At 42.9% G+C, this 24381-nt stretch overlaps 4 protein-coding genes across 6 annotated transcripts; 2 read left to right on the forward strand and 2 right to left on the reverse strand.

Moving 5' to 3' along the window:
* Positions 1-5076: 5076 nt before the first annotated feature.
* LOC129593040 (uncharacterized) lies at positions 5077-7107 on the reverse strand. Of its 2 annotated transcripts, XM_055489222.1 has the most exons (3): positions 6882-7107; positions 5705-5767; positions 5077-5462 (listed from the first exon to the last, which is right to left on the reverse strand). In XM_055489222.1, the coding sequence occupies exons 1-3, from the start codon at positions 7052-7054 to the stop codon at positions 5213-5215; spliced, it is 486 nt and encodes a 161-aa protein (XP_055345197.1). In that variant the 5' UTR covers positions 7055-7107; the 3' UTR covers positions 5077-5212. The 2 variants fall into 2 exon arrangements, with proteins under 2 accessions (XP_055345197.1, XP_055345198.1); XM_055489223.1 differs by lacking the exon at positions 5705-5767.
* Positions 7108-10353: 3246 nt separating this feature from the next.
* On the forward strand, positions 10354-11938 carry LOC129593032 (uncharacterized). The gene is made up of 2 exons (XM_055489216.1): positions 10354-10615; positions 11285-11938. Exons 1-2 carry the CDS (start codon positions 10446-10448, stop codon positions 11526-11528), a joined length of 414 nt encoding a protein of 137 aa, XP_055345191.1. The 5' UTR covers positions 10354-10445; the 3' UTR covers positions 11529-11938.
* A 3069-nt stretch (positions 11939-15007) lies between these two features.
* Positions 15008-15809, forward strand: LOC129593010 (PAB1-binding protein 1-like). The gene is made up of 3 exons (XM_055489188.1): positions 15008-15163; positions 15288-15332; positions 15400-15809. The coding sequence occupies exons 1-3, from the start codon at positions 15142-15144 to the stop codon at positions 15807-15809; spliced, it is 477 nt and encodes a 158-aa protein (XP_055345163.1). The 5' UTR covers positions 15008-15141.
* A 4309-nt stretch (positions 15810-20118) lies between these two features.
* LOC129593028 (uncharacterized) lies at positions 20119-22607 on the reverse strand. Of its 2 annotated transcripts, none has more exons than XM_055489212.1 (3): positions 22338-22607; positions 21429-22265; positions 20119-21358 (listed from the first exon to the last, which is right to left on the reverse strand). In XM_055489212.1, exons 1-3 carry the CDS (start codon positions 22411-22413, stop codon positions 20478-20480), a joined length of 1794 nt encoding a protein of 597 aa, XP_055345187.1. In that variant the 5' UTR covers positions 22414-22607; the 3' UTR covers positions 20119-20477. The 2 variants fall into 2 exon arrangements, with proteins under 2 accessions (XP_055345187.1, XP_055345186.1); XM_055489211.1 differs by having other exon boundaries at positions 21429-22268.
* Between the last annotated feature and the right edge of the window lie 1774 nt (positions 22608-24381).

Consider the following 24381-nt stretch of genomic DNA (forward strand, 5'->3'; position numbering starts at 1 on the left):
AACTTTTGCACATATCATGGTCAGCAGCTGGCGCACTTGTTGTCGATACTCCATGCTGGCAGCAAGATATACGAAGAAGTTCAGCGAATAATTCGCCATCAGTGAGACATCGCAAATGATCGGTAGAATAACATAGTTGGTGTGCATAAGTGTAATATTCAGCCCAAAAACCTGGGCCAGCACGAGACCACCGGCTAGCAGAGTGGGACTATTTGTGACAACGTAGACGGCGACGGTTACCCACAGCAGAATATGGTGGGAGATGGTGTGCTTATTGCGAGAGTCGCGGGTTTGGTCGGAATGCAGAAGAGATTGTGTTGCGCGGTATTCTCTGCGAATGGCGCAAATAAGGATACTGCTGAACAGCAGCAAGAGAAGAAATTTCTCAAAGCTGAGAAATGCCTGTAAAATGCCACTCGTTAACATTAACAGAGGCCAAAAACTTCCAACAAAGTTTACAAATTATTTAGCCCAAGCAGTTTCTTAAAAACCTGCCAAGATCACAAAAAAACTGCTTCATCACAGATAGGTAGTTGAGTAACTCAACTGCCTATCTGGGATTGTGTAGTTCACTAATTCAACCACCTATCAACTCAATTTGAGTTGATAGGTGGTTGAGTTATTACGTACTATGGTATGCAAATTTACAGCATTATATCATACTGTACAAGTGCAAAATATGTTATTTGCTAACGCGTGCTCTCACATTACATACGAAGACCGCAAGATTTTTTTAAATACGGAGTATGGTAAAAATGAAATCTCCAGCTAATAATTTTTGTTTGCGCGGTGTGCACTAAACTACTTACTATCAAAGTGCCATGAGCCGAGGCCCATCGCAATAACCAGTGCGGCGTGAGATTTAACTTTCCCATCAAGAATTCCATTTGTTCAGTAGGGTCTTTGCTCGCCGGGATTATAATGAAAAGTTTCCAGTAAACATTAGCAACCTCATACGAAGTCACAATGCCAACAGTCAATATGATAAGGCACACCGTAAGCCGGGCTGGCAGCGTGGGGTGCGTCAGAATCACTCCAAACGGATTGGTATAGGCTAACAGTCGTCCACCCGCGAATGCAATTAAAGTCCTGAAAGTATCGTAATGACTTATCCATCGCATTCAAAAATGTGGGATTGTCAACATTTTATTTCCAAATATCTTTTATTATTTAAGATATTATAATGCATTACGGGTTGAATTTCTGAATGTTACGAGTAGTTATGACCCACCAATCACATATTTCCATGCATAAAACGCGCAGGTATTTGGCTATCGTATATGTCACCCACCATCCCACAGCACGATGGATTTCCAACCAGAACTCCGGAGAAAGGATGGGCAGTTCCCAAATATATGTTGGGAAGTTAGCCCATCTGCACAAGTACACAATGATTATTGTGCCCGTTCGGTACGTGAAATAATTTCGCCATTGTTCTTACAACGCTGTCAAGTTGGCGACGCTGATAGTTGTCATGAACACATTGGTGCTGGTACGCTTTTTGGCTGACATCAACACGGCAATGTTGATCGTATTGCCGACAGTACAACAAGCCAAAAGGAATGGATATGCTATCCACTTAACAATTTCATACCATTCAACCGTAAACGTTCCGTAATTAAAAGAGTCTAATTCGTAATCAAAGGACGTTTTGTTGGTGCCATTATTCGCCAGTAATTCGTTGTTGGTCCTTTCGCTGAGAATGTAACAATCCGCTGTAACGTTCATTGTGATGTTTGTGGATAACGTTTACCGCCAAACTGCCAAATTTTTACCCTTTACACATTTATGCACTAGCACATTTCTGAGCACTATACATTCTGGATGGTGGATGAGTAAAGAGACCAGCTATGGCAGTCATATCTTTTGACGCCAGGAAATGTAGGTCTTTAAGGTAGCCGTTGCCGCAGTGAAATTGATCCTAACTGTATCGATCCTTAACTTTCGCACTTCACTTGTTGTCTTAATGAGCAAGCTTGTGAAAAACAGGTTTTTGCAAAAAGGGTACAAAAAGCGAAACCTATGTTTACGTTGACCAACGAAAAGTGCGTTTTTCCTTTCTTGTTTGCGTACAGTTTCCCTATATCCTTGGTCACGAAGAACATCGAATATACATACTACCGCTAGTCAAGTCACCACGATCTGTTGAAAAACAGCATACACTACAGATATAACACGTTACAGAAATGCCGTAGGTTAAGCGACGATATGGCGCGTCATGCACAAGGCCCTAAGCCACAGAACAAAAAGATTCGTATCACTCTATATTGTTATCCGTATCAAAGATGAGTCAGAGCGGACCCCTTCGTACATATTATCATTTCCTGCAGTTTTGGTCACTGTCTCGGTAAACAGACGATCAGTACGTCCATGACTTCCATTTCTCCTGCGAGTTTACTTAAACTTTTTTAAATTTGGAAACTTTTGCTCCTTAATTTTCGCAGATATTGACGTGTGGGAGCTACACACATCCGTACGTACGTGCCTTAACTATAATTACTGTACGCCTTCTTCTACGTCACTGCGGTTGTTTCTTTATTCGCCTGTTCTCGTCTTGATGGCGGTGTATCTCTTGCTCCTCGAAGTCTACATAAGATCCTGTTCCTGTGTTAACGGTATCAGTCTTACGATTTTTGATCTTGAGACTATTTGCTTCTAACTTTCCTTGTGCTGTGATGACGATTGTGAGTCAGTTAGATAACAAATACATCCTCTCATTCCTCTGTGCTTACCGACGTTCGAAATAAATCACGGAGTATAACGTGGTTAGCACCAGTGGTGTGTTACTGTCAGTTTTCCAACTGGCTTTTACCGTTTACTGTTAGCACGTATGCTTATATCTTATTTAATCTGCGTTATCTACGACCGGAAGTTAGGAGTATTCAGCACAATTCCTTAGGGATTCCTGATTCGTGTTGCTGACTAATTCTATTCTATATTTACTGTAACAGTTAAGTTAAGGGATTTGGCCCGGCACATAGCACTAAATTCGTGCACATTGACGGGAATATCCGCTTTCGCGCACTTTTAGACACTTTTATTTTATTGCTTTTTAACATTGTGTAGCAAAATGATTTATATACCTAGGCGTGAATCCGTTTTCGCGCGCAACATCCGACTGCTAAGTTATGAGGGTAACAAAACTGCAAAAAGTTTAAATGCATTAAGATGTAGCAAAAGTCTCATTATGGACCGATCCCTTTTAAATTTTGCATGCAGATGCACATAACCATGAAGATCGTTCTTACACTGAACCCGACTTCCACGATTTTTCCGAATTTTAAAATGAATTTTAAAATTTTTGAAATTCATTTTAAAAAATGAAAAACAATGCTGGAACAGTGGATCGCTTTAAGAACGATCTTCACGGTTAATTGATTATACGCATTTACATGCAAAATTTGAATGTGATCGGTCCATAATGAGACTTTTGGTACACCTGAATGCATTTTAACTTTTCGTAACTTTGTTACCCTCATAATTCCGCAACCGGATGTTGGGCGCGCAAACGTATTTCACACCTTTTCTTTTGGCTACAAAATACAATAAAGCATTGCAAAAAAGCGTTTCGGAGTGAAAGTTCCTGTGGATGTACATGACATTGGTGCTAGGTACCGGGTCAAATCCCTTAAGAGTTTGCTCTACCGATTGAGTCGCGGCTGGGAAGTGGTTAACCTCGTTCATTAATACGTCACAGGTCTTTTACACGACAATTTTTTTGAGCGGATTTTTGGTTTTATGCATGGACCACAGTACAATGGTCCATAGGTTAAAATAGTGTGTGTTTTTACACAGTTTGTGTATTATTAAATGTGTTCTGTGTATTATTAACTTCTCGAATGTGCAAGATTAAAAAAGTTGAAATCCGTTGAGAAAACGTTAGAGGGGTCTGTCGAATATAAAATTCGAATTAAAATTTGTATTTTTAATGGAATTTCTTAATTTTTTAGGGCAAACTCTGCCGTCGGCTTCGCGCTTCGCGCGAAATTGGTATTATAAAACGTCACACTTGGATACAGTGGTAATCGCGCACTAAATAATCCCAAAAAATCCCTCTCACCAGTAATAAATCGCCACCGTCCTACTTGAAATTTTTAACATGGGTCAGGTTTTCTGTACCTTCGGCATAAATCCAATTTAAAGCAGCCTTCATTAACAGCAATATCCGGTTAATTTTACGAGAATCGGAATTGACCTGCAAAATTTATGTACGTGTATTACACGTTGTTCAGAGATACGTACATACTCATTGTTTTATTGCCGTTAGTAAAGTGAAACTAGGCACAAATTAAAACTCCAGCAAAATAGTATTTCATGCGTCTTTCATGAAAATAGCTCGTCGGGACTCGACTTCGCGCTTCGCGCGAAAATAGTATTTATCCATAGCTGCTTAATAAGAATTCAGCTTACCCCACCCAGCGCCCCCGAGTTCCCAGGGGCAGCCCCCCTGAGGGTGTGGGGGGAGTGTGTATTATTAAATTTCTACTATTTTAATCTCTGCTGAATGGTCTCTCTCCCTTTGTTCCCACTAGCAATCCAAACCACCTCACTCACTGCATTCACATCATTTCAGTCAATCCTGCACCAACGTTTTTGTCACTTTTTGTTGTGCACTGTTGTTTGCAGTTTTGTATCACTTCCAATCACGTTTGTTCTTATACTTCGAAAAATCTTATACATTGGCTCAAAGCACATTACAGTCACATATCTGGGCTCCCTGCTCGTTAAAACGGCTGCGAAACTGCAAATGCAATTTTAGACTAAGTGCACTGTACGACTAACTGGTAAGTCAAAAATTAATATCCGATTCGTACAAGTGCACAGTTGTCAAGCTAATCAGGTCATCCGGATTAAAGAAGTTGAATTATTTTATCGCCCTTGCAGTTAAAGTGTGCACACACATCGCCGAATGAAATACCGTACGCGTACTTATTTTTCCTTTTATGCGACACACTTAATACTTAATAGAAACCAGCATCTCTTGACCGGTGACGTGATCTTATTCGCCACAAAACTTAACAGAAATGCCGCTGTCATTTTTAGAAGTCACTTGAGACATTTGATCTAACCGCCCAGCATGCACAGGTATACGAGAGCAATCGATGTCATCAGCAAAATTTCCATTTCGGTTCAAAGGCAACAAAAATAATCAGACATAATCAGTGCACATCAAATAATCGCAACGCGTAGCGTAGCCGCGGCCATCTGGGATTTAACCTTTGACTTTACTTATTCCTACTTTACAGTTGTTGAGCAGCGGTCCATTGAGCGGCGCGCATGTCGGCGAGGGAATGAAAGTACGGTACAGACCCGGTTTGCAGATACAGGTGCTGTCGCAACGATAAACGCATAACGGCGTCGGGTTGGGGTTGGCGCATGACTTCTCACACTCGCGACAGCCATAAGTCGTTAATGGGTCGGAACATTGCAAAATTGTTTGTAGGATGTCGGTGGTAAGGGAACTGCAAAAAACGCCAAGGAATTGGGTATGAGCTCGCTAATAGTCCTACAGTATTGTTATATGCTGCGTTGGTGTGAAAAATTTTATTAGCGGATGCAGTTAAGCTAATTGATTATCCTAGAAGAAGCACTTGGTTGCATTAACTGCCACGCCCCTCGCGTGCGACTAGGGGGTTATAATTTTTGCGGCCAGCAGATCCTTGATTTAGTTGTTCTTAATCCGCTTGAACAGCAGCACACTCACCTTAACAGTAAATTTTGTTTGCTGTCGTTTTTGTAGAAGCGATATACGGTAGTAAAGTTGTACCTGTATAAGAAATTATCGAAGTAAAAAGTTTTTTTTCGGTTTTTCTTCTTTTAAGTGCACCATAGAACAGGTTCTGCCACCTGCACCCTGACGCAGAAAACCCGCTGGCCTTCCGCATGTAATGAGACCGAATTAGTTTTAGGAGACAACATTCCATGCTAAAACTACTGTAATGTTCTTGAATTCTGTCGGCTTTGTGTGCAAGTGCGTTAGCGTACGAGTGCGATCCCTATGTTGGGTTGCATCCGTTGGGGGAAGTTTAAGATTCAGTCTGTACTGGCACATGTATCTGTCCTACAGAGTCTGTTGGACAGATACATGTGCCATCAGCAGGAAGTCGACTGGAGGGCGGCTTAACCGATCACCGTGGATGGCTGCAAGTGAAACAACCAAGGATTGCCACTCTTCGACCATCCACGGCTGACGGTTACGAATGCTGGTTTGGGCAACCATCGGTTAAGTCGACCGCTAGTCGATTTGGTTATACTCAACGTTTGATTATATCTGCGCTTACTTGTAAATTAATGTCAAACAAACACACGCCTACAGTACTACTACCGCTTACACCTTTTTAAACCAGTTTCTGCCGTCTTCGTTAAGCGCGTACCGAAAATCCATTGCGCCTTTTCTTCCTCAAAAGTCACACGTTGTTTGTCGCTCTAACTTCCGCATATGTATAGTTATATGAACAGATGACCACATTCTTCACAGTCGATTATGATTTATGATTTAATTTTTTAAGTACTCGTTATGCCGGTAATTATGATTTAAGCGACGAATTAACCATAGCCGACAAAGCATGCTGCTCTAAATTTTTGCTTACACGACATAAACGGCGCTAACTGCGTGAAAGCAATGTGCTTGATATTAGTGCATGTGCGATGGTTACTTGTAGGTGTACAAATCACGCATACATCTAAACAAGTAGCGCTGGCCAGCCAATGGCAACTGCGAAAGTGCCTTAATTGTAAAGATGTGTGCGTGATTTGTACATATACAACTAACAAACGCAAATGCAATATTATCAGCGTAGCACCCACTAATTTAGAAGTTGTTCCAGTAAAGCGTGTTTTACCGGGGAATTTAAACCTCTGCTGTCGTAAACGGGCCTTACCGTATATCCGTTGCTTTTTCGGCTGAGGCACTTTCAGGTTTTATTGTCCCAATTCCAGCGTGGCGTGTGTTGAGGCGAGATTCGACGGTGGGGTCACCAGACTCCGCTGCAGAGTAATGCGTTAGCAGCGTGACGGTGGTACACACCGAGAGGATAGCAGCGGTTGACTTCATCGCAGACAAGTCAAGTAGGTGAAGATGGGAAAGAGTGGACAGCTGAGTGCTGTGCCAGGTAACTGGGATATTAGTTAACATCACCGACACTCTGCATCTCTTTATGTACTGCCGCTTCTCGCGGTAATTTTGCCGGAGAATGCAACGTCCCTGCTGCTGCCAATTAGCCGGTCGGTGGCACCAATTAGCATTTAATAAAACATGCCCTGGACGCCACCAGGCACCACGCTCATAATGCGTGTCCACAATTCAGTTCGCATGATTGCCAGTTTTTCTGTTTTTCGGAAAAATGGATACAGCAAAACATGAATGCCTCAAGGAAAAACAACTTCTGCATAACAAATGAGTGAAAAACGCAAGCTAATTAGGCAAACGTTGCCACTTAAATAAAAACGAGACGCCGATGAACCTGAAAATGAAGCGTGGCTACCGTGACTGTTTACAATGTGATTGCCGGAACGGTACACGTATTTAGAACGTTGTGCATCCATTTAACTAACAGATCCATTGCGGATGCAGTAATACATTATGCTTGGTGTCAATAATTAATTATGCTTGTTGTCATAAAATTAATTATTTTTCGTGATGACAGTATTAAATTTATAATACAATTGACGCTGCTAGTAAGATGATTTTTACCCCATGTTTTACAAGCCACATGTTTCAGTTAAATTCTCTGAATCTGCCTGGTTTTCAAATGTTTTCCTTTTTAATTAACAGTACTGATGTAAATAATCATGTCCACCGAACATTCAAGTACTTATACAAGCCCGCATCAGCAACAGGTTCTGTCAAATGAGTGTGATACCAGTTCACGGCACTCGCGCCTAGCTGCACTTCTTTACATACTGACGCTGCCGTCGCGTCAAGAACTGGGTTAAACTTGCCTTTTGTAACACAAAAAGAACGTCCTTGCCAGTGTGCTTATTTTACCGTCCGCTTTTAGACATTAATAGAGAGTTTAGTCACGTAGCGGCCGTAGCAGTACCAATGACAGAGTAGCGGCGATTTTGCCATAGACGCACTACAGCAAAATAGCGCTACTGTCACTGGTACTGCTACGGTCGCAGCTTTTGCTCAAATTGTCTATTAACTTACCTACTTTTGAAATTTTTCTGGGGCGTTACCTTTACTTACTAATTTCTATTTTTCCAAGCAGATCTATTTACTTACTTAGAGTGAATTTATTAAACAAGGTTAATTTAGCGTTAAAATTGTTGCAAAGCGCAACAAAAACCTGCAACGACCGATGAATTTTCTGTTCAGAACGAAACAGGTTTATACAATATGGTCACAGTTGTGTGTAGTAATGTGTACAAGCTTGCCCGGTAATTTCTGACAAAAGCGTTTCGGCATCACTAAAATATCATCGCAACGACACACTAAAATATCAAGCCAACACAAAGCTGTGTGCCTGAAATAATATGATTTCCATACTGTTTCAAATCACACAAGTAGACTTGGGAAAACGTGTTCCTGGAATGTTTTTTTTATTTCCCTGGCCAGATACGTCTGGGTGGGAAATTGGGACTTACCGCAAAAACACACGACAATGCATCTTATATTTCTTAGGTTTCTTAGGTTTCTTGTTTTTTTTTGCGTTTCGTAGGTTTATTTTGTTGTTCGTTTGGTTTTGTTTTCCTGTTTTCCCTTTTCTGGCTGTTTTAGTTAACTTAGTAAATCGTTTATCTGATAGGCGAAATGTCGCTTCGTCGAGATTTCCTTGCGACTAAATTTCCTTGCGTCGAAACGGCTATGCGACGGAAAGTCTCGCGGCGTAAAGTCCTGTCGACGAAATTTCCTGCGACGAAACGTCGCGCAGCGAGATGGCCTTGCGGTGAAATGTCTGCGACCAACAAAAAGTCCTGCGACTAGTTGTCCGCGGCGAAATGTCGCAGTGCCCGCCAATAGCCTAAAGTAAACCCAAATTTGGGTAGATTGCCGATGTTGCGCCGTCGACGTCGATAACAGGCATGCAGCAATCATATTATAATAATTCCTGTGAGAGAAGAACGTTCCAAACATTAAGCGTCTACGTTTTGATTGGTGAGACAGTTCTGCGAGGCCAACTGTGTTTTGGGTTGTGTTGGCGACCGCGGTGGTCGCAGTAGAGTTTGTAGTTGCGATACACGGCTCCAGTTTTTATGTGTGTACAACGTCAAACGATTCAGCGATAGGGCACGTGCACATCGAAATTGGTTGAAACGAAACTTTCATAGATTTCGATCAGTACGTTTCAATTTTAGGCGGAAAATTCCGTACACCCACCTAAATCAATGTTGCTCATGCTAACGAGGCGTTGGCGTGTAAAATAACTGTACTTTTGGGCAGACGCACGGCTAATCATATTAATCCGTAGTTTTATGGCTTATATAATAACGTGGCATAATGCCTTAACAAGCTAGGAAAAGCAGACGTGCGCATCTTATTTCTTAACGTGGGAACAAGCAAAGATTTTTCCGTACCGGCTTTCTCTGGACTTCCTGTTTCTGCTGACGTAGATAGTCTCTTAATGTTGCCGCACTGTCGTCGCCTCATGTTGGGATATTTGTTTTACAGTGAATCAGCCGCGAAATGTAGTAATGGCACATTTTTTTCGGATTCACTGCATTTAAATGAATGGATTTGCTGAACAAAATCTTCTAACGGCAACTCTTCTGCATAAAAATAGCAGGCACGAAAAAAGTCCAATGTAGTTGAGAATCGCACATACCGCCTTTTGCGCGATTTATGAGAACCATTTCGTGACTAACGCTTTTATGGATCTCTTTACAGTGGCCGGTCCATTTTAGGTGTTGATTAGTTATCATGTACACTCAGGTGCGAAACAGCTGTTTGCGCTTCCAGGTGATGACCGTTCAAAGCGATTGTTGATAGGTCAATTTTTCGGCTGCGAGAAGAATGAACAAACATTAATTTCGATTTTTTTCGTTGTTTACGAGATTGTTGGCGTTAAACCACTATGTACTAGCGGGAAGTGCACTTTGCTGCTTGCCGTCCGCCAAAGCTTTACTGTCCGTGGAAATCTGGAGTCTGGTGAAAAGCCGGGCCCGTATGAAGTGATTTTCAGGAATTATGTTGATCAAAGCGCATTTCAGCTTCCTTTATGCGAACTGCTTCTAAAACTTCGAGTGGATGCGCGACATGGAACTAATGAAGGTTTGTATTATTATTCATGAAAACTGCTCCAATACGACGAATTAAACTTGCCAACTTAGCATCTCTCCAGAACTCACCAAGTCAGCTGAATTTAAAGCGGCTATATGCGTTGGCATCGCACAGCTGATATTATAAAACACTGTCTGCCAGTTCGACTTGTTAAGTTAACGCTAAATGAGTGCTTAAATTTGGCGCTTCCGACCTTTGCCTAAGTCAAGTTCCGTTGTATACGATGAAGTCAACCGCAGCCATCCTCACGCTGTGGGCCACCGTCACGCTGCTACTGCATTACAGCGCGGCGCAGTCTGAGAACGCACCGTCGAATCCGGGCAGGGCACAGTCAACGCTGGAAACGGCGCAGTTGGGGAGGGACAGCGACAAGAACCCAGCGAGAAGCCGACGGTAAGGAATGTTTATAATTTATGCGGCTTACTTTCTGACGGTGAAGGAGGTTTTAGTCAAATGTCTCTTAAGAAATTAGTCAGTTAACCTGCTAATGCAAGAGCCTTTTTATTACGCCATCAACGGCGTGCAAGTCCTGTAAGCACAATGTGGAACATCATGATCTATCTACTGTTCTCCTTTGATTATATAGTTGCTTGAATTATTGTCGAGTAATTATCTGTTCTGCTAACTGGTTCAATTTGTGTACGTACGCTACCAGCCAACCCAAAAATGGCTTAATAATGGAATTTAACATGGATTTTGTGTCTCAGGTTTTGAGACTCAGCATTCCATGCTGAATCTACAGTAATTAATAAGACTGGAAATTATTTTGACTTCAATTAACGTGACGCATGAATGGGTTTTCTGGGTGCAGACGGAATAACTTGTTATATCGTATACGTAAGTGGAAAATCAGGACAATGATTACTTCGAAATCTTCCTTTAACAAACAGTATTACCAGTTTACCACATCGATCGCGGTCTCAGTAACGGATCATTGCGAGTACACCGGATGAGTCCGCGGTATGTTTTAACTCCTGCAGTCGCACGCAATAGGGAAGATCAAGTGTTTTCAACAATGGGCTTGCTGGCGAGCTCATACCGAATGCCTTGGCATTTTTGCAGTTCCAGCGCATTCGACATCCTACAAACATTTTGGAAATGTCCCGATCCATTAATGACTTATGGCTGCCGCAAATGTGAGACGTCTTGTGCAAACCGCAATCCGCCGGCGTCGTGCAGTTATCTTTGCGACAGCACCTGCATCTGCAAACCCGGACTATATCGTACGTTTATTGCATCGCCAATATGCGCACCGCCTAATGGACCCCTGATTAACAACTGCCTTGCACGCCCCAATCAAGGCTGAATGTAGCCAACGCCAGATGTCCGTCAAAAGGTTTTTAGAATGGCAAACATATTTTCATGAAATTTTGTGGTGAACTAAAATTTCAGCACCGGATACTGATTGTGCTGTGCTTAATGCGGTTGCTGGAGTAATATTAGCACTTTGTAAGCAGACTGGAAATTTCCGCCGCCAAGGAAGAATGTTAACCATAATCATTTTATCTGCCAGTGTTTGTGTCTGTGCAATCTTTAACTATGCCCACTTTACTAAATGCCTGAACCACTGCAATACGATGATACTCTGCGTTACTCGCCGAGTTGTAATTACTGCGTCGCTTACACGCATCGGTTTTTTAGTTTAGTTTTTTCATTGAGCAGACAAACCTTTAAGGCATTTTCACATCTGGTCAGTACACTGCCTGAACAAAAACAGAAAATAAAAACTACAAGAAATTTTTAGATTTCAACAAGGACAGGGGAGTCTTGAGAGAACCACAACCAACAATGCGCTTCCGTTTCCCACTGCTAAAAAATCTTTCAGCCCGATCGCCCGGGTTGTCTTTCCTATTCGTACCTTTGCCGCAGGTACATCCAAACGTTCTTTCCGGTGGAAGTCGTCCAATACTTCCATTAACAATGCATACCGCACATAAATTTGGTTTTAACCGCGCCCACTGCACCACTGCCAATCAAAATGCTTTTTTAAGTATTCCCAGTACCTACTCTGTCTTCAAACAAAAATCAAAATTTTTCTATTTAAAAAAAATAATAAAAAAAGTACCAATCGATGTAACAGTGCCCGTTTTTTTCGTGCACCGGAGAAGTGCGCGTTTTACGGCAGTGGGCAATGATCAACATTACACCGTGAGAAGCCGGATGGAAAACACACGAAAAACAAGTCGTAGTTGGTTACTAGTAGCAGGAAGAATAACAAAAACAAAGGCAACACGGACGCATGAATGAGAAAACAGCAACCGGAAGTACGAGTAGTTAAACGAGGATCGAAATGAATGGCAAAATCAAAGTTCAGATGTTGTAAATATTGTTTATACCAATTTAACTTGTCCCGTTTTACTGTACATACTTCTGAGAGGAGCGAACGGTTTGGAAGGATTTTGTAGGGACTTAGATGGAAAAATCACTGCATTCCATAGTGGCGTGAGCTAGTCGGCGAAGGGGCCGGAAATCGAAACGGCAGTGGTGCCGCAAGCAGTCGATGGCGATGGAAAAAGAGGGAGGAAATGGATCTCAAGACGGCGGAGACCATGTGTGTTGCCTGCAACAGAATCAGACAAGGCAACAGACTTCTGTACTTTGACAAAAAAATGTCGCTTAGCGGCATTATACCGACGACACGTGTATAAACGAAAATTAGCAGTTTCTTAGCAGTTCTCATCGTGCAGCATAAAAACACAAACACATAAGCACGTCAAGATGTTTTTTTAGGACGTGATGTTGCGCGTATATACATGTTGTATATATAGGGGGACAAACAAGTCTACTCGGCCCGTTTCCCTTTACTGCTGCCGTCAGCCGCCTGGAGTGTGACCTTACGGCAATACATACGGTTAAACCAGGCGCGGTACATAAGCGCCATGTATAGCTACAACGTAAAACACCAGCCGGCTGACATCAGAAGTACAAGGGACTGGTTCGGCTAGACTCATTTTTACCCCTATATAGGGTTGTCATCACGTCATCACACGCTGTCACAATCACGCCCATTTCCTGTTCACAATCCCATCATGCCGAAAAATTTTGGCCGTGATAACGGGAAATTTATAACGGGAAATTTATAAGCAAGGTCTTGAGCATTCTGGCCTTTACGGTACTCTATGCCGCGTCCACCATAGTATATTTTATTAGGTTGATAATGCATTTTTTACCTATGGTAACTGTTTTTATAACATTTATATTTTATGCAACATATAATTCATAAAAAAATTCAATAAAATTCAATTTATTATCGTCCCACCGATCCCACCACTCCCATCACTTCACGTTCACATTCCCATCCCACTTCGAAAAACAGGGTGGGATGACAAACTTATCTATGTATATACAGATACACGTTACCGACTAACTGCCAAAATAAGTTTTTTTTTGTTTTAACCGTAGCTAATAAAAGCGAATCGTTTCACTTGTTTACCAAATCAGTACAACGGACAATTAAACGTTTTCTGCCGTGATGGACCTTTGAGCTGGTTTGTCTTGTGTAACGTAGCTTTCGATGACTTATGGAAGATTTTCCGTTTCGCAAAGTAATTTCGCTACAGTTCGACTGAATCCGTCATTGGCTTCCTTGGATTATAAAAGTACTTGCGGTTCAGGTATTGCATCACTTGACCAAGAAACAACGAGGAGTTTTTTCATCTTTTAGATGGGCCGAATGATTAGTGTCCGATGCTGTTTTCTTTGGCGGCTTTGCTGTGACTTTTACCTTACAAGGAGAATTAAAAACTTGACTGACGATAACAACTGAAGAGCTACGTCAGGTAAATGATTACCAACCGCCGAATGTGGCGGGTTACATACCTGCAAATTTAGCATCATTTGTTGTGTGATCCAGTAGCTAGCTGAACGGTATAATCACAGTGATCAAATAGCGGATTCAATCAAAGTATAGTTTTCGGTCGTTCGGACAGCATTGGCTGACATTATTTAATTAATTTCAGCATATCTGATCCACAATTAACGGTGCCACGGCCCACGATCCATGTACATATATGCGCGGCTCCTACACATCTAATGTCAATCTGCGTTATGTGTTATGCCGCCCACGGCATGACTGCACTGGCACTGGCATAGCTGCACTAAACACATAAAAATTTTGAGTGCACATTCAGGGTTACATACTTATCAGTTTTTTTCGTAATTATTACTTATGCCACACTTATTTAGCACGCTAATTTTAAGGCCTTGCACAAAAACTTGTACGAAATTTAGTGATACCGCATGGTCTCGATGAGGAGGTAACAAAGTATTTACAGAGTACACAATTACATGTTCATATAATTATACGGCACGTACAATATCAGTACTGTCCGCATTGTGATTAAAGATAATAAATTGAACGGGTGCATTTTAACTGGGCTGCTGTACTGTAATCACTGGATCAGGCAGCCGATATCGTTTGGTAACGGCTGCCGTTACCGCAACGCATGTTCACGGAAGCCTAGCGAACGTCAAAGCTCGGCCAAAGAAGACCGTGCTCCTGGAATTAAGCCGGTGAAGCGCACTTCCTGGAAAAATGCCGTTCAAAAATCTGCATAAGTGTACAGCCGTTCAAAAAAAAATGCCGTTCAAAAATCTGCATAAGTGCATAAGTGTTCAAGTCGAGTGTACAGATATGTGCATCATGATCGGTATATGGAAGCTACATCGTCCTTAGCAATGCGATGCATGCATCCGCTTTGAATTCACCTGATCTGGCAAGCTTTTGAAAGGTGCAAAGTTGACAAAGTATAATGGGTCTAAATACTTTTCAAGAATAATGCGAACTTTCGTTAAAGTCGTGTCGCGCATCCACTCAATATTCGTATAATTTCTGCTGAAATGCGCTTTGATCAACATAATTCCTGGAGGCCTCTTCATTCTGGCCCTGTTTTTCGCCAGACTCCAGATTTCCATAAAATATGAGAGCTAATTGTGCTGACGGTGGGTGAAAGGGGAAATTGTAATCGGTATATAAGACAAGTTCCCAAAGTCCAGTTGTCCATTGTACGATTGTCTTAAAGATTGTTTGCTAACATGAAATCTTCTATCGGTGCTTTTTGTTTAGTTGCTGGTGTTTTGGCTGCCATTGCTTCCGTCCAGGCCGAAGACAGTAAGTGGATCTAGAGAATTTGTACTGCTGTCATAACAGATACTTATCCGTTTTTGGTATTGTACAGCATCTTCGCTCGAGCAGTGCGCGGGTCGCAAAGAGTGTGCGAAGGATGAAGAATGCAAACGCGACTGCGGGTTGGGTTGTCTGGACGACCGATGCAAGTGCCTACGCAAAGACGAGAAAAACCTAGAAGCAAAGAAAAAGTGCGAACGGGTACCAGATAGCACAGCCCCAGGAAACGGCAGACCTGCCCACCAAATGTACGTGCCCCCCTCAACAAACCACAACCAGCCCAAGCCTGCCGCTCCTGCTCGTGCCCCTGCCCGGTTCCCATCCTTTGCTCCTGCGCCCGCCCCCGCCCCCGCCCCAGCACCCGTCGCAAACCCAGAGACGTCCAACGGACGCACCCACGGCCCGCACGACCAGCACCTTCGCACTATCGTGCCAGCTATATCGAAGCCTGCCAAAGGATAGCTGACCTATTGGTGCGGAAAATTTCCTGTCGCTTTGCTTTCGCTTTTCTTGAACAATTAGGTGAATAATTGATAATGCGACTTACCTGTGCACGCTGTATTCGCCATTTTATATTCAGCCTAAAACAAACCGCTCATCATCTGCTGAATGTTTAATTACCAGGGAATTCGAGAAAATATTCCCCACAGATTCCCATAAAATTCCTACGAAATATTCGTATTTTTATAGTGACAACAGGACTTTTGACCCAGAAATGCCGCGTAGAAGAAGAAATGCAAATTTAAATTTGAAAATAGGTAGTTCCAGCTGAAATAATTTAACTAAGAAAAAAACATAGTAAACAAAATTTTAGTGGTCATAGTCCATAGGTCAAGCAGGGCAGGATCACCTCAAACTGAGGCTCAAAGTGCGTATTACAGGGGAACAAAGTCGCAAGGACAGATTATGGGATGCCTTTTATAACAACTGACTAAAACATCGCGCAGAATGAACAGACTCAAATTTTGGCGAGCACTTTAAAACCAGGGAATCAAGGGGGTCATCGAGACGACCACTGGTCAAGAAAAAAAACTGAAATACAAGAAACATTTTTCGAAAGGCGTGTGGGTAACATCACTCAAAACAGACGGGAATACTGTCCGAAAACACCAGATGCACGTTTCAAAATAAAACAAAACTTTCCGCACTTTCTCTATGAGCGCGTGTGATAAGAAGAACAGCGCTAGCAAATAATCCGCAGTGAACTGTTATCTGGCATTTGGTAACTTGCTTTATATACTGGGCGAATGTTCGTGCGCTGCAGTCAGCAAAGTTTGCCGCAGCATTGCTGCTTACGCTGTGTTGCTTCCGTTCAAAAGCACTCTTAAAATTGACTTTATATTTACTGTACACAGCCTGAATTAGGAGTTTACTGTTTCCCGGCTGCTCATGTTCCGAGTATACCAGATGATCAAAAGTGTGTGCATGTTGTCGGTGTAGAAATTGGAAGCATACAGGCATCTTGGGATGGATAAATAATCTTTAAGCTCGGGATCGAGGCTCTGGGCAGTTTCCCCATTATTTAATAAAGTAGCTATTCGCCCGGACATCGGGGTGCGAAGCCAAATGGCCATTCGCCCGGGCATCGCGCGACAAGAACGGGAATGCGGAATGTAATAAATACGGAGTGTGAAAAAATAATGTGATGGCATATTGGTTAAAACATCAAATTAAAGTGCCACTGGTTTTATGCTCCTGTCTCTGATGCTGATGCACCTGTACCCAGTACAATAATGCATCCACCGCAAGGCCTCGCTTACCGCTGCTGAACCTTGCTCTCGCTCCGCAATCTTACCAGTTCTCTCTCTTTCCCTATGCCGTCTGATACATATAAGACTTGCCGATTCACTCCCTACCGCTTATTCCCCAAAAGCGAAAACACCTTTTGTTTTCGAACAATTGCAACTACTGTATAATTAGTGCCGGCTTCTTTAAACTGACGCAAAACGTGTGCATTCAAAATAGGGATGGGAATAAATTAACAGCCGGTTGCGAGTAGTCGATGAAACTGCGGAAAAGACCAAAAGATCACAAACAGATTGCACATCTGCCGCATGCTCGACAGCGGCTGATAATGTTCCAGCCTGTACTTTACAGGGCATAATCCCTTCGTATCAGCTGCCGTTTTATTTGTTACTTGTTGCATTGGATCATCTGAAACCGCATCTAGTAAGGATTTTATAATGCACGTTTAATATCATGTAAAATATTGGCAGTATAGTGATTCGGACAAATCTTATGCCTGTGAAATTCCGGAGCCATGTCCGGACAAGACGCCAGCCGCAACTGCACCGACTACATGTAAGAGAAATTGTTTTGCCTATAGAGGTACACTGGGCGTTATAAATACGCAATCACGAATCGGTTGATTTAGATGTCAGTGCAGCCGTAACCAACTGTAAAAATACTGAATAAAGTTAAGTTGCATTCGATTATAAACTATGGAAGAAGGATTGTTTGTGACAATATACCAAGCCAAGTAACGAGATAAGATCAGGAACGCCAATTCCGCTAAGCTAGCATATAGTGGATTCCATAGATGCGTTACAACTACAATCATAATATTACTAAACCTTAGGGTATTCCATCGACTGGCGTGACGTCACGCTATGCAAGACGCACTGGTGGGTAACCCCTGCGGGTTCGGTGTTGAATGAAACTTTCAGATTCATGCAGTTCGTTCGTAGTATGGCTCAAAAAATGCAGAAAAAAATTCTAAGTTTGGAAAATGGAAATTGGTAAGTGAAACGTTGTCAGGGAAACGAAAATTTTGTGATTTACGTTATTCTCGTTAGCATAGAGGTGTACGAGGCGGTTCGCCACGGACCTCCCTGCGAAATGACAATCTTCTAATTTCTGATTTGTCAAACCAAACGAATAAAACTTGATTTGACAATCTAAGCAAAACAATTAAAATTCGATCAGTCAATCATTAACATTAAACAATCTGATTTTTATCAAAACATTTAACTTTTTGTCAGCGTAGAGGTCTGTGGTAAACTGTCTCATAGACCTTCATGGTAAACAAGAAGTACGTTAATCGTAAGAGTTTCGGTTTTCTGAGCCCGTTTTTTTACCAATCTTCACTTTACAAACTTCAATTTTTTTCCGCATTTTTTGAGCCATAGAACGAACGAACTGGGCGAACTTGAAACTTTTGGTTAACACAAAACCTGCAGCGGTTGCCTACTCGGCGCACAGTGCATGCCATCTACCGTGACGTTATCGTACAAAGCGCAAGCTCGATGGAATACCTTAAGGTTTAGTAATATTATGCTACAGTTTACACAATCATATAAAACGCGCAACCAGATACTTTTCTGTACTGTAGCGGCTCGATCAAGTGGCACCACAGAGTCTGCGTACGGGAAATCCGCACTTGCGCAGTGGATGTACAACCCATTACAACACAAGTGCCTGTAAGAAACACGTTAACTGTGGATCGCAAACGTGTTAGCTTTAATTGAGCGGCAGGAAAAAATTCCTGTTCGTAAAAGACCTTATTTACTTCCGGTAAGGTTCTCCGTTTAATTGTACAAATTAACAAGATTGACTTTTGTAATATGACGGTAACTGCTTACGATATTTGTTGTACTACATGCCTTAATCTTCAAACTGAAATCGTGTAGAAACAACATCAGTTTATAAGAACAGCAGTTGCACAGCTTTTTCAAATGACTTACCGCCGTTTATGGTAGCCTTGCCGTTCGCAAACAGTTTTCAAAATATGTTGCCATTAAAGCGAAGGTTAATTGCGTTAAATTTTTCATCTTCTTGACATCGTTACCATAAACACCGGTTATTGCGTCTAAGTTTATCGTTCTGACAAACCTGACGGACAGAATTAATAACGTCGTGTATCACCCTGGCTAAGCACACTAACTGCGACAGAATGAGACGAACTCTTAATATAGATTTCTTGCTTAGTCTGTCGCAAATAGTGGCATCAGCCTTTTTTTTGCTGTTTACTGTATAGCTACCTATAAATCCCCAAATAAAGCCATAATTAGCCGAAAAACGAAAAATATTGCAAATGGAAGTAAAGCAAGATGCCACATAAATCAAATGTTGTTAGCCTAACCATCCATGGACACTCCCTCAGGACCCCAGAAGCTGTCTTGCACAATGCGAGCTACATCCGAAAATCCTCGGTATGGAATCTGTAGAGAGCGACCGGGTTGCGAAAAGCGGATCATCCGACCGTATTTAGGATGGAAAATGAAAAGGGGATCCATACACACAGGCCCGGCAATGGTGACCTTTTCCGAAGGCTTGCTTATGATTGCCTTGTCCACCACTTGCAGTCAAGACATTTGGAAGTAGCGAAACGGCCTTCGCTCAGGGGACTCGATTTGTTGGAAGAAATTCTGCGACGCTCCCGGCGAGCCACATTCTACAGCCTCTTTCCCTTTTGAGACAGCGCTTAAGTCTGGAAGTTGTTAGAGGAAATGCAGCAGAAGTTTTTGAAACACTGAATGCGCGGGCAAATTTTCGTACAGCCAAGATCACGGTTGTTTTTTCAACATTTAAATTTCTATCATTTTAATTAGCGTATACCAGCGCTGGTATTTTATTCCATGTGTGGCGATTCCCGAATAAAATATCGCACAGCATGAACATATGCTCACAAACGTGAACATCTGCTTCTTGTAAGCATTTACATATACTCTCAAACGCGAACATATTCACAAAACGTGAGCATCCCTGTCCGGAACCCTTTCTTGAATCGCGAGCATAAAGCAGACTGGCTGCACACAGCCACGCAAAGTGACAGTGCATCTGATCTGCTTAAAATGCGGCTGACAGCAGGGGTATCTGATTAAAGCACAGTGGCTAACGTGAGCATTTCTGCTTGTTTCCCAACCAATTTGAAGCATACTTTACGTACGAAGAATATAGGAATATTCAATTTCAGCCATGATGCAGAGAAAATTAACGTACGACAGGCATGATTTCATCCGTGCATTTTCGCCCGTCAATTATGCTCCCAGTGTGAAAATGTGAGAATTCTTGCCGACTGTAATAACCGCAAGGCATACTATAACCGCAAAGTTACATTGTTACAGTATATTACATTATCAGCTACTAACGGAAATCCCTGCCCATGTCGAGCGGTGCGACGTACTTCTCCTAACACTCACTAACGTGACGTGAGAACGCAGTCTCGTTGTGATTAATGCCATGAGCACCACGCGGAATTGGTTTCGCACAGTCGACGGGTAGAAAAATGTTCTGCCGAAATAGCGGATAGCTTCTAGCATAGTCCCGAAAAGCGTAAACTTCACCCGCATCGTTGTCGTACGCGTGAACGAGCAGTGTGTTGTTCGTCCACCATTGTCGGAACCAAGCAAAATCGCAGCCACAATGCAACCGCCACAAATAGTCGCGAATCCGCTGACCGAAACCTCGTGACTGCTCCAAAGCGTTATCGTAGATCTCGTGTTCCAGACTCAATAAGCGCAGCGCCGGCAGATAACCGAAAGCGTCGAACTGCAGACTGCGGATCGTGGTATTAGAAAACATCAGCAGGCGCAGTTTTGAGAGGCGTTGAAAATCGGCTCGCTGCACTTCCAAATCGCTACAGTCCCATATACCGTAGTCCAGCAGACTGGACAACTGAAGGTCACCGGCTTTTGTAGTCGAACGGCTGCTGGTGCATTTGAAGAAGTCAAACGACACGATGGTTCGCCGAATGGGTGCAACGTCGGCGGCCGTGACGGGAAGGGCTCCGATAATGGTCCACACTGTGGGCCGTGGTGGCTGCAGCGCCATGGCTTGGGCCAGTTGGCGTATCTCGCGCACCTCTACTGCATAACTACAGTTTGTATTTAAATATACGTGTCCTCCTGGCCACTGATGCTCGCACCAGCCGTAGTCACGCTGCAGAAAACTGCACTGAACAATTTGCCGGACGCGGCACTCTCGCTCCGTCATTGGTTCACTAGAAAAAGTTGGGAACTCGTCGGTGGTGTGGGTCTTGGAAGCACAGTTCTCAGGAAGCTGTTCGGTATCTATCCAAGTTTTGAAGATACATTCGCAATTGTTACTATGGAAACGAAATCACAATTTAAAACAACTCACACAATTCCTCATTAGTTGAAAAGAAGTCGTTCCGGTCATCAATAACAAATGTGCCGTTATTAGAGGAGATCGCGACGCAATCGATTTGCAGGAAAATATCACTTTTAATGAGCTCTTCGTTCCGCCACGCGTCGTACTCGATACGATACACTTGGCCTTCTGTCGCATACTTGAGCAGTCCGTTGGTGCGCCACCAGCGTCGAAAGTGATCGAATTCACAGCCACAGTGCAGTTTCATGACGAAATCAGAAACGTCGTCCTCCCAGAAATTAATTTCAGTCAACCCCCGCTCCAGAGACAAGAGCCGCAATCCGGGTAAATCGGCGAAGGTGCCTTCTTCCAAAAATTCTATCGTCGAATTTACGAATTGGATGAGTCTTAATTTGGCGGACTGCCAAAAGTCGGCTCGTCGGACGTCCAAGGCGCGGCAGTGGTGGACGCTGAATTCCAGCAGATGAGGCAGGCGCAGTTGGGCCAGCTTTTTGGTGAGGCGCGTTGAACGGCAGTTTTGCAGTTGGAAGACAACCGCCTGTTCGCGCACCGGCGCCAGGTTCTCGAAGACGACTTGGGGTCCGTCATTCAGGCTGATGAAGATGGCCTTGAGTGGTGGTCTGGATAGCGCTATCGCAAGTTGCTGCACTTCCTCGTTTGTGGCTTCCCTGCTGCAGTTGATGGCCAACCCTTGATTCTGAGCACACGCAAATGAGTTGCCGACGCTGAGGCGCACTCCGCAGTGGGCGGTAAACTGCAGCTCGCACTGGTCACGTGTCATCAGTTCCGTGTTGAACTCCGGAAGCGGTGAAAATATTCCGATGCTGTTTCCTTGGAATCCGCCGTCTACTGGTTAAACACGAGCACCAAGTAATCTGTATTTATCTGTATCTACTTTAAGCACTTATCTGTACTTACTTTTGGTTTTCCCGAAGGTGTGGTGAAGGAATCCCAAAAGGGTTACGCACTCGGCAAAGATTATCAAGAAATGCATGGTTTCGTTTTTTTCTTAAACTGAGATGCAGGTAAACAAACAGGCAAAATTTCTCTTAAAGCAGACAAATAATTGCCAAATTTTGTTTGTTAAATCGTACTGCTATACGGTTAAATTTTAGGTTGTGCAATCAGCACTGTGCGTATTCTATCGAGAAAAATATAATGCGGCGAAAACGTACATCCGCTTGCTAGTGCTTGGTGCCGCCACATCCGCTTTCAGCCAGTTTTCTCTTGAAGCCGCGCTCACATGGGCAGTTATGGCAAGACGTCGTTACGCAGGCAAATTAGCAGACGGACACGTTCGTGCTGCCCCGAAGCGTGCTTACAATCTTTGCATTTCCAGCTGACACGGAATTGTACCTGTTCTGCGCTACAATCCGGAATCTAAATTGTTGCAGACCGTTGTAACCTGACTAACCTCAGGGTTGAGCGATGAACTGAACTGGTGATACAGTTAGAACCCTACTAAGCATTACCGATGGTGATTGCGGATGTTTGGAATTGTTGCCGGCATAAGCTTTTCTGTGTACCGAACGGCCACAGCGTGCAGTGCAGTTGCCACTGTACCACCGTCTAGTCTAGCTCAAAGACTGCTCTTATATGCTTCAATATAAGAAATCAAAGCTATGACAATGTATATATATGACATATTTTAAACATATGACATGTAGTTGAGCAGTAGGTACACCGCAAGTTGCAACTACAGCTAGGTACTTTGGCGAACAGCAAAAAAGCGGAAATCGCGGAAAGTGGTGCACGTTTCAGAAATTTTGTTAAACAAATCAGCAGTTAGAGTGCAGCAGTAAACTCCAGCTCGCATAAATCCCCAGCTCAGAAATTGAACAGAAAAGCTGGTATTTGCACAGTCCGCGTTAAGCATCTCGCTTTTCTAGACTCGCATTGTGGAGTTACTGTGCGCAGACGACAACCATCCATTATGCCATACAACAAACGAACAACATGAAACAACAAATACTTAAACTAAAACAGAATAAAAAATAAAATAGTCACCAAATCAACAAACATAGCAACCGCTCACTTAATTAGTGAAGCTAATTATTCAAACCCAAAAGATTACTAAATGTCTAAATCCATACTGCTAATAAATTATTAAAAATAAAAGTTTTACTAGTATGACGGACATGGTGCACAACTTTTTTTCTGCTGGCTTCAAATTGCAGTGAAAAGAAAAACCCAAAACATGTTCAGGGTACCAAACGAAAACGAAAAAAAACAGATCAACTGGGCAAATCAAAACGTATTATTCGTCCGAATTTTCAAAATATTTAAATAATTTAACCGAAAATCATCTACGCAAATCTCAAGAACTGACAAGGAGAACGATTACTACGCTAACATACTACATTTCCCGGTAGTTTCTGGTCAGGAATCCTGAAAAAGGTACTTGCCATTTTCATAACAGCACTGCAGCCACATGCGCACTTCACGATGGAACTTGGTCTTTTCCTTCTGCAGATTCCCCCCGATCAACGCTCGAGAATTAATAGCAGGCTGTGTGCTTGTGTTCTTTGAATGCGTCCACAACTTCACAATCAGTTTACTTTTCCTGGATAATAATTTTGAGCTTTCCCTTTTAGGTGGCCATTTCCGTTTGCATTCCGTACAGTATTTGTTTTTCTATACTTCGCAATGGTTAGCTAAAAATGCACATATATGGAGGGGATTTCCCATCTCATCCCGTGCACGGGTTGAACTGTGTGGATGCGCTGACGGACAGCGGTCTGTTCCATTATGGGGAAGTTATCGATGTGGCGAAGAACGTATTGATCGTGGATTTTAAGTGCAGCGGAGAGCGATCGCAGTTAGTCAGGTCTGACAAAATCTTTTGCGCTTCCAGCGCCCGGTGTTCCGAGGGATCCGAGTATCCTGACTGGTATCAAGACTGTGGGAATACCCTGCCGTGACGGAGAACGCTAGCGTGCAAGTATTGTCGGGAGCCCGTCCG

This window comes from Paramacrobiotus metropolitanus, unplaced genomic scaffold (assembly GCF_019649055.1).
Source record: "Paramacrobiotus metropolitanus isolate TYO unplaced genomic scaffold, Prichtersi_v1.0 Parri_scaffold0000058, whole genome shotgun sequence".
In the NCBI taxonomy this organism is placed as follows: Eukaryota; Metazoa; Tardigrada; class Eutardigrada; order Parachela; family Macrobiotidae; genus Paramacrobiotus; species Paramacrobiotus metropolitanus.

Bases quoted from the DNA above. Each gene is read 5' to 3' on its own strand.
- LOC129593028 (XM_055489211.1), bottom strand. From the start codon at position 22,413: ATGCATTTCTTGATAATCTTTGCCGAGTGCGTAACCCTTTTGGGATTC. The intron at 22,269-22,337 runs GTAAGTACAGAT...GTGTTTAACCAG, and splicing joins CACCTTCGGGAAAACCAAAA to TAGACGGCGGATTCCAAGGA. The intron at 21,359-21,428 runs GTGAGTTGTTTT...AAACTTGGATAG, and splicing joins TTCAACTAATGAGGAATTGT to ATACCGAACAGCTTCCTGAG.
- LOC129593032 (XM_055489216.1), top strand. From the start codon at position 10,446: ATGAAGTCAACCGCAGCCATCCTCACGCTGTGGGCCACCGTCACGCTG. The intron at 10,616-11,284 runs GTAAGGAATGTT...GCATTTTTGCAG, and splicing joins AACCCAGCGAGAAGCCGACG to TTCCAGCGCATTCGACATCC.
- LOC129593040 (XM_055489222.1), bottom strand. From the start codon at position 7,054: ATGAAGTCAACCGCTGCTATCCTCTCGGTGTGTACCACCGTCACGCTG. The intron at 5,768-6,881 runs GTAAGGCCCGTT...TTTCTTATACAG, and splicing joins GAAAAAGCAACGGATATACG to GTACAACTTTACTACCGTAT. The intron at 5,463-5,704 runs GTGAGTGTGCTG...CGTTTTTTGCAG, and splicing joins AAACAAAATTTACTGTTAAG to TTCCCTTACCACCGACATCC.
- LOC129593010 (XM_055489188.1), top strand. From the start codon at position 15,142: ATGAGAGCTAATTGTGCTGACG. The intron at 15,164-15,287 runs GTGGGTGAAAGG...CTTTTTGTTTAG, and splicing joins GAGAGCTAATTGTGCTGACG to TTGCTGGTGTTTTGGCTGCC. The intron at 15,333-15,399 runs GTAAGTGGATCT...GGTATTGTACAG, and splicing joins TTCCGTCCAGGCCGAAGACA to CATCTTCGCTCGAGCAGTGC.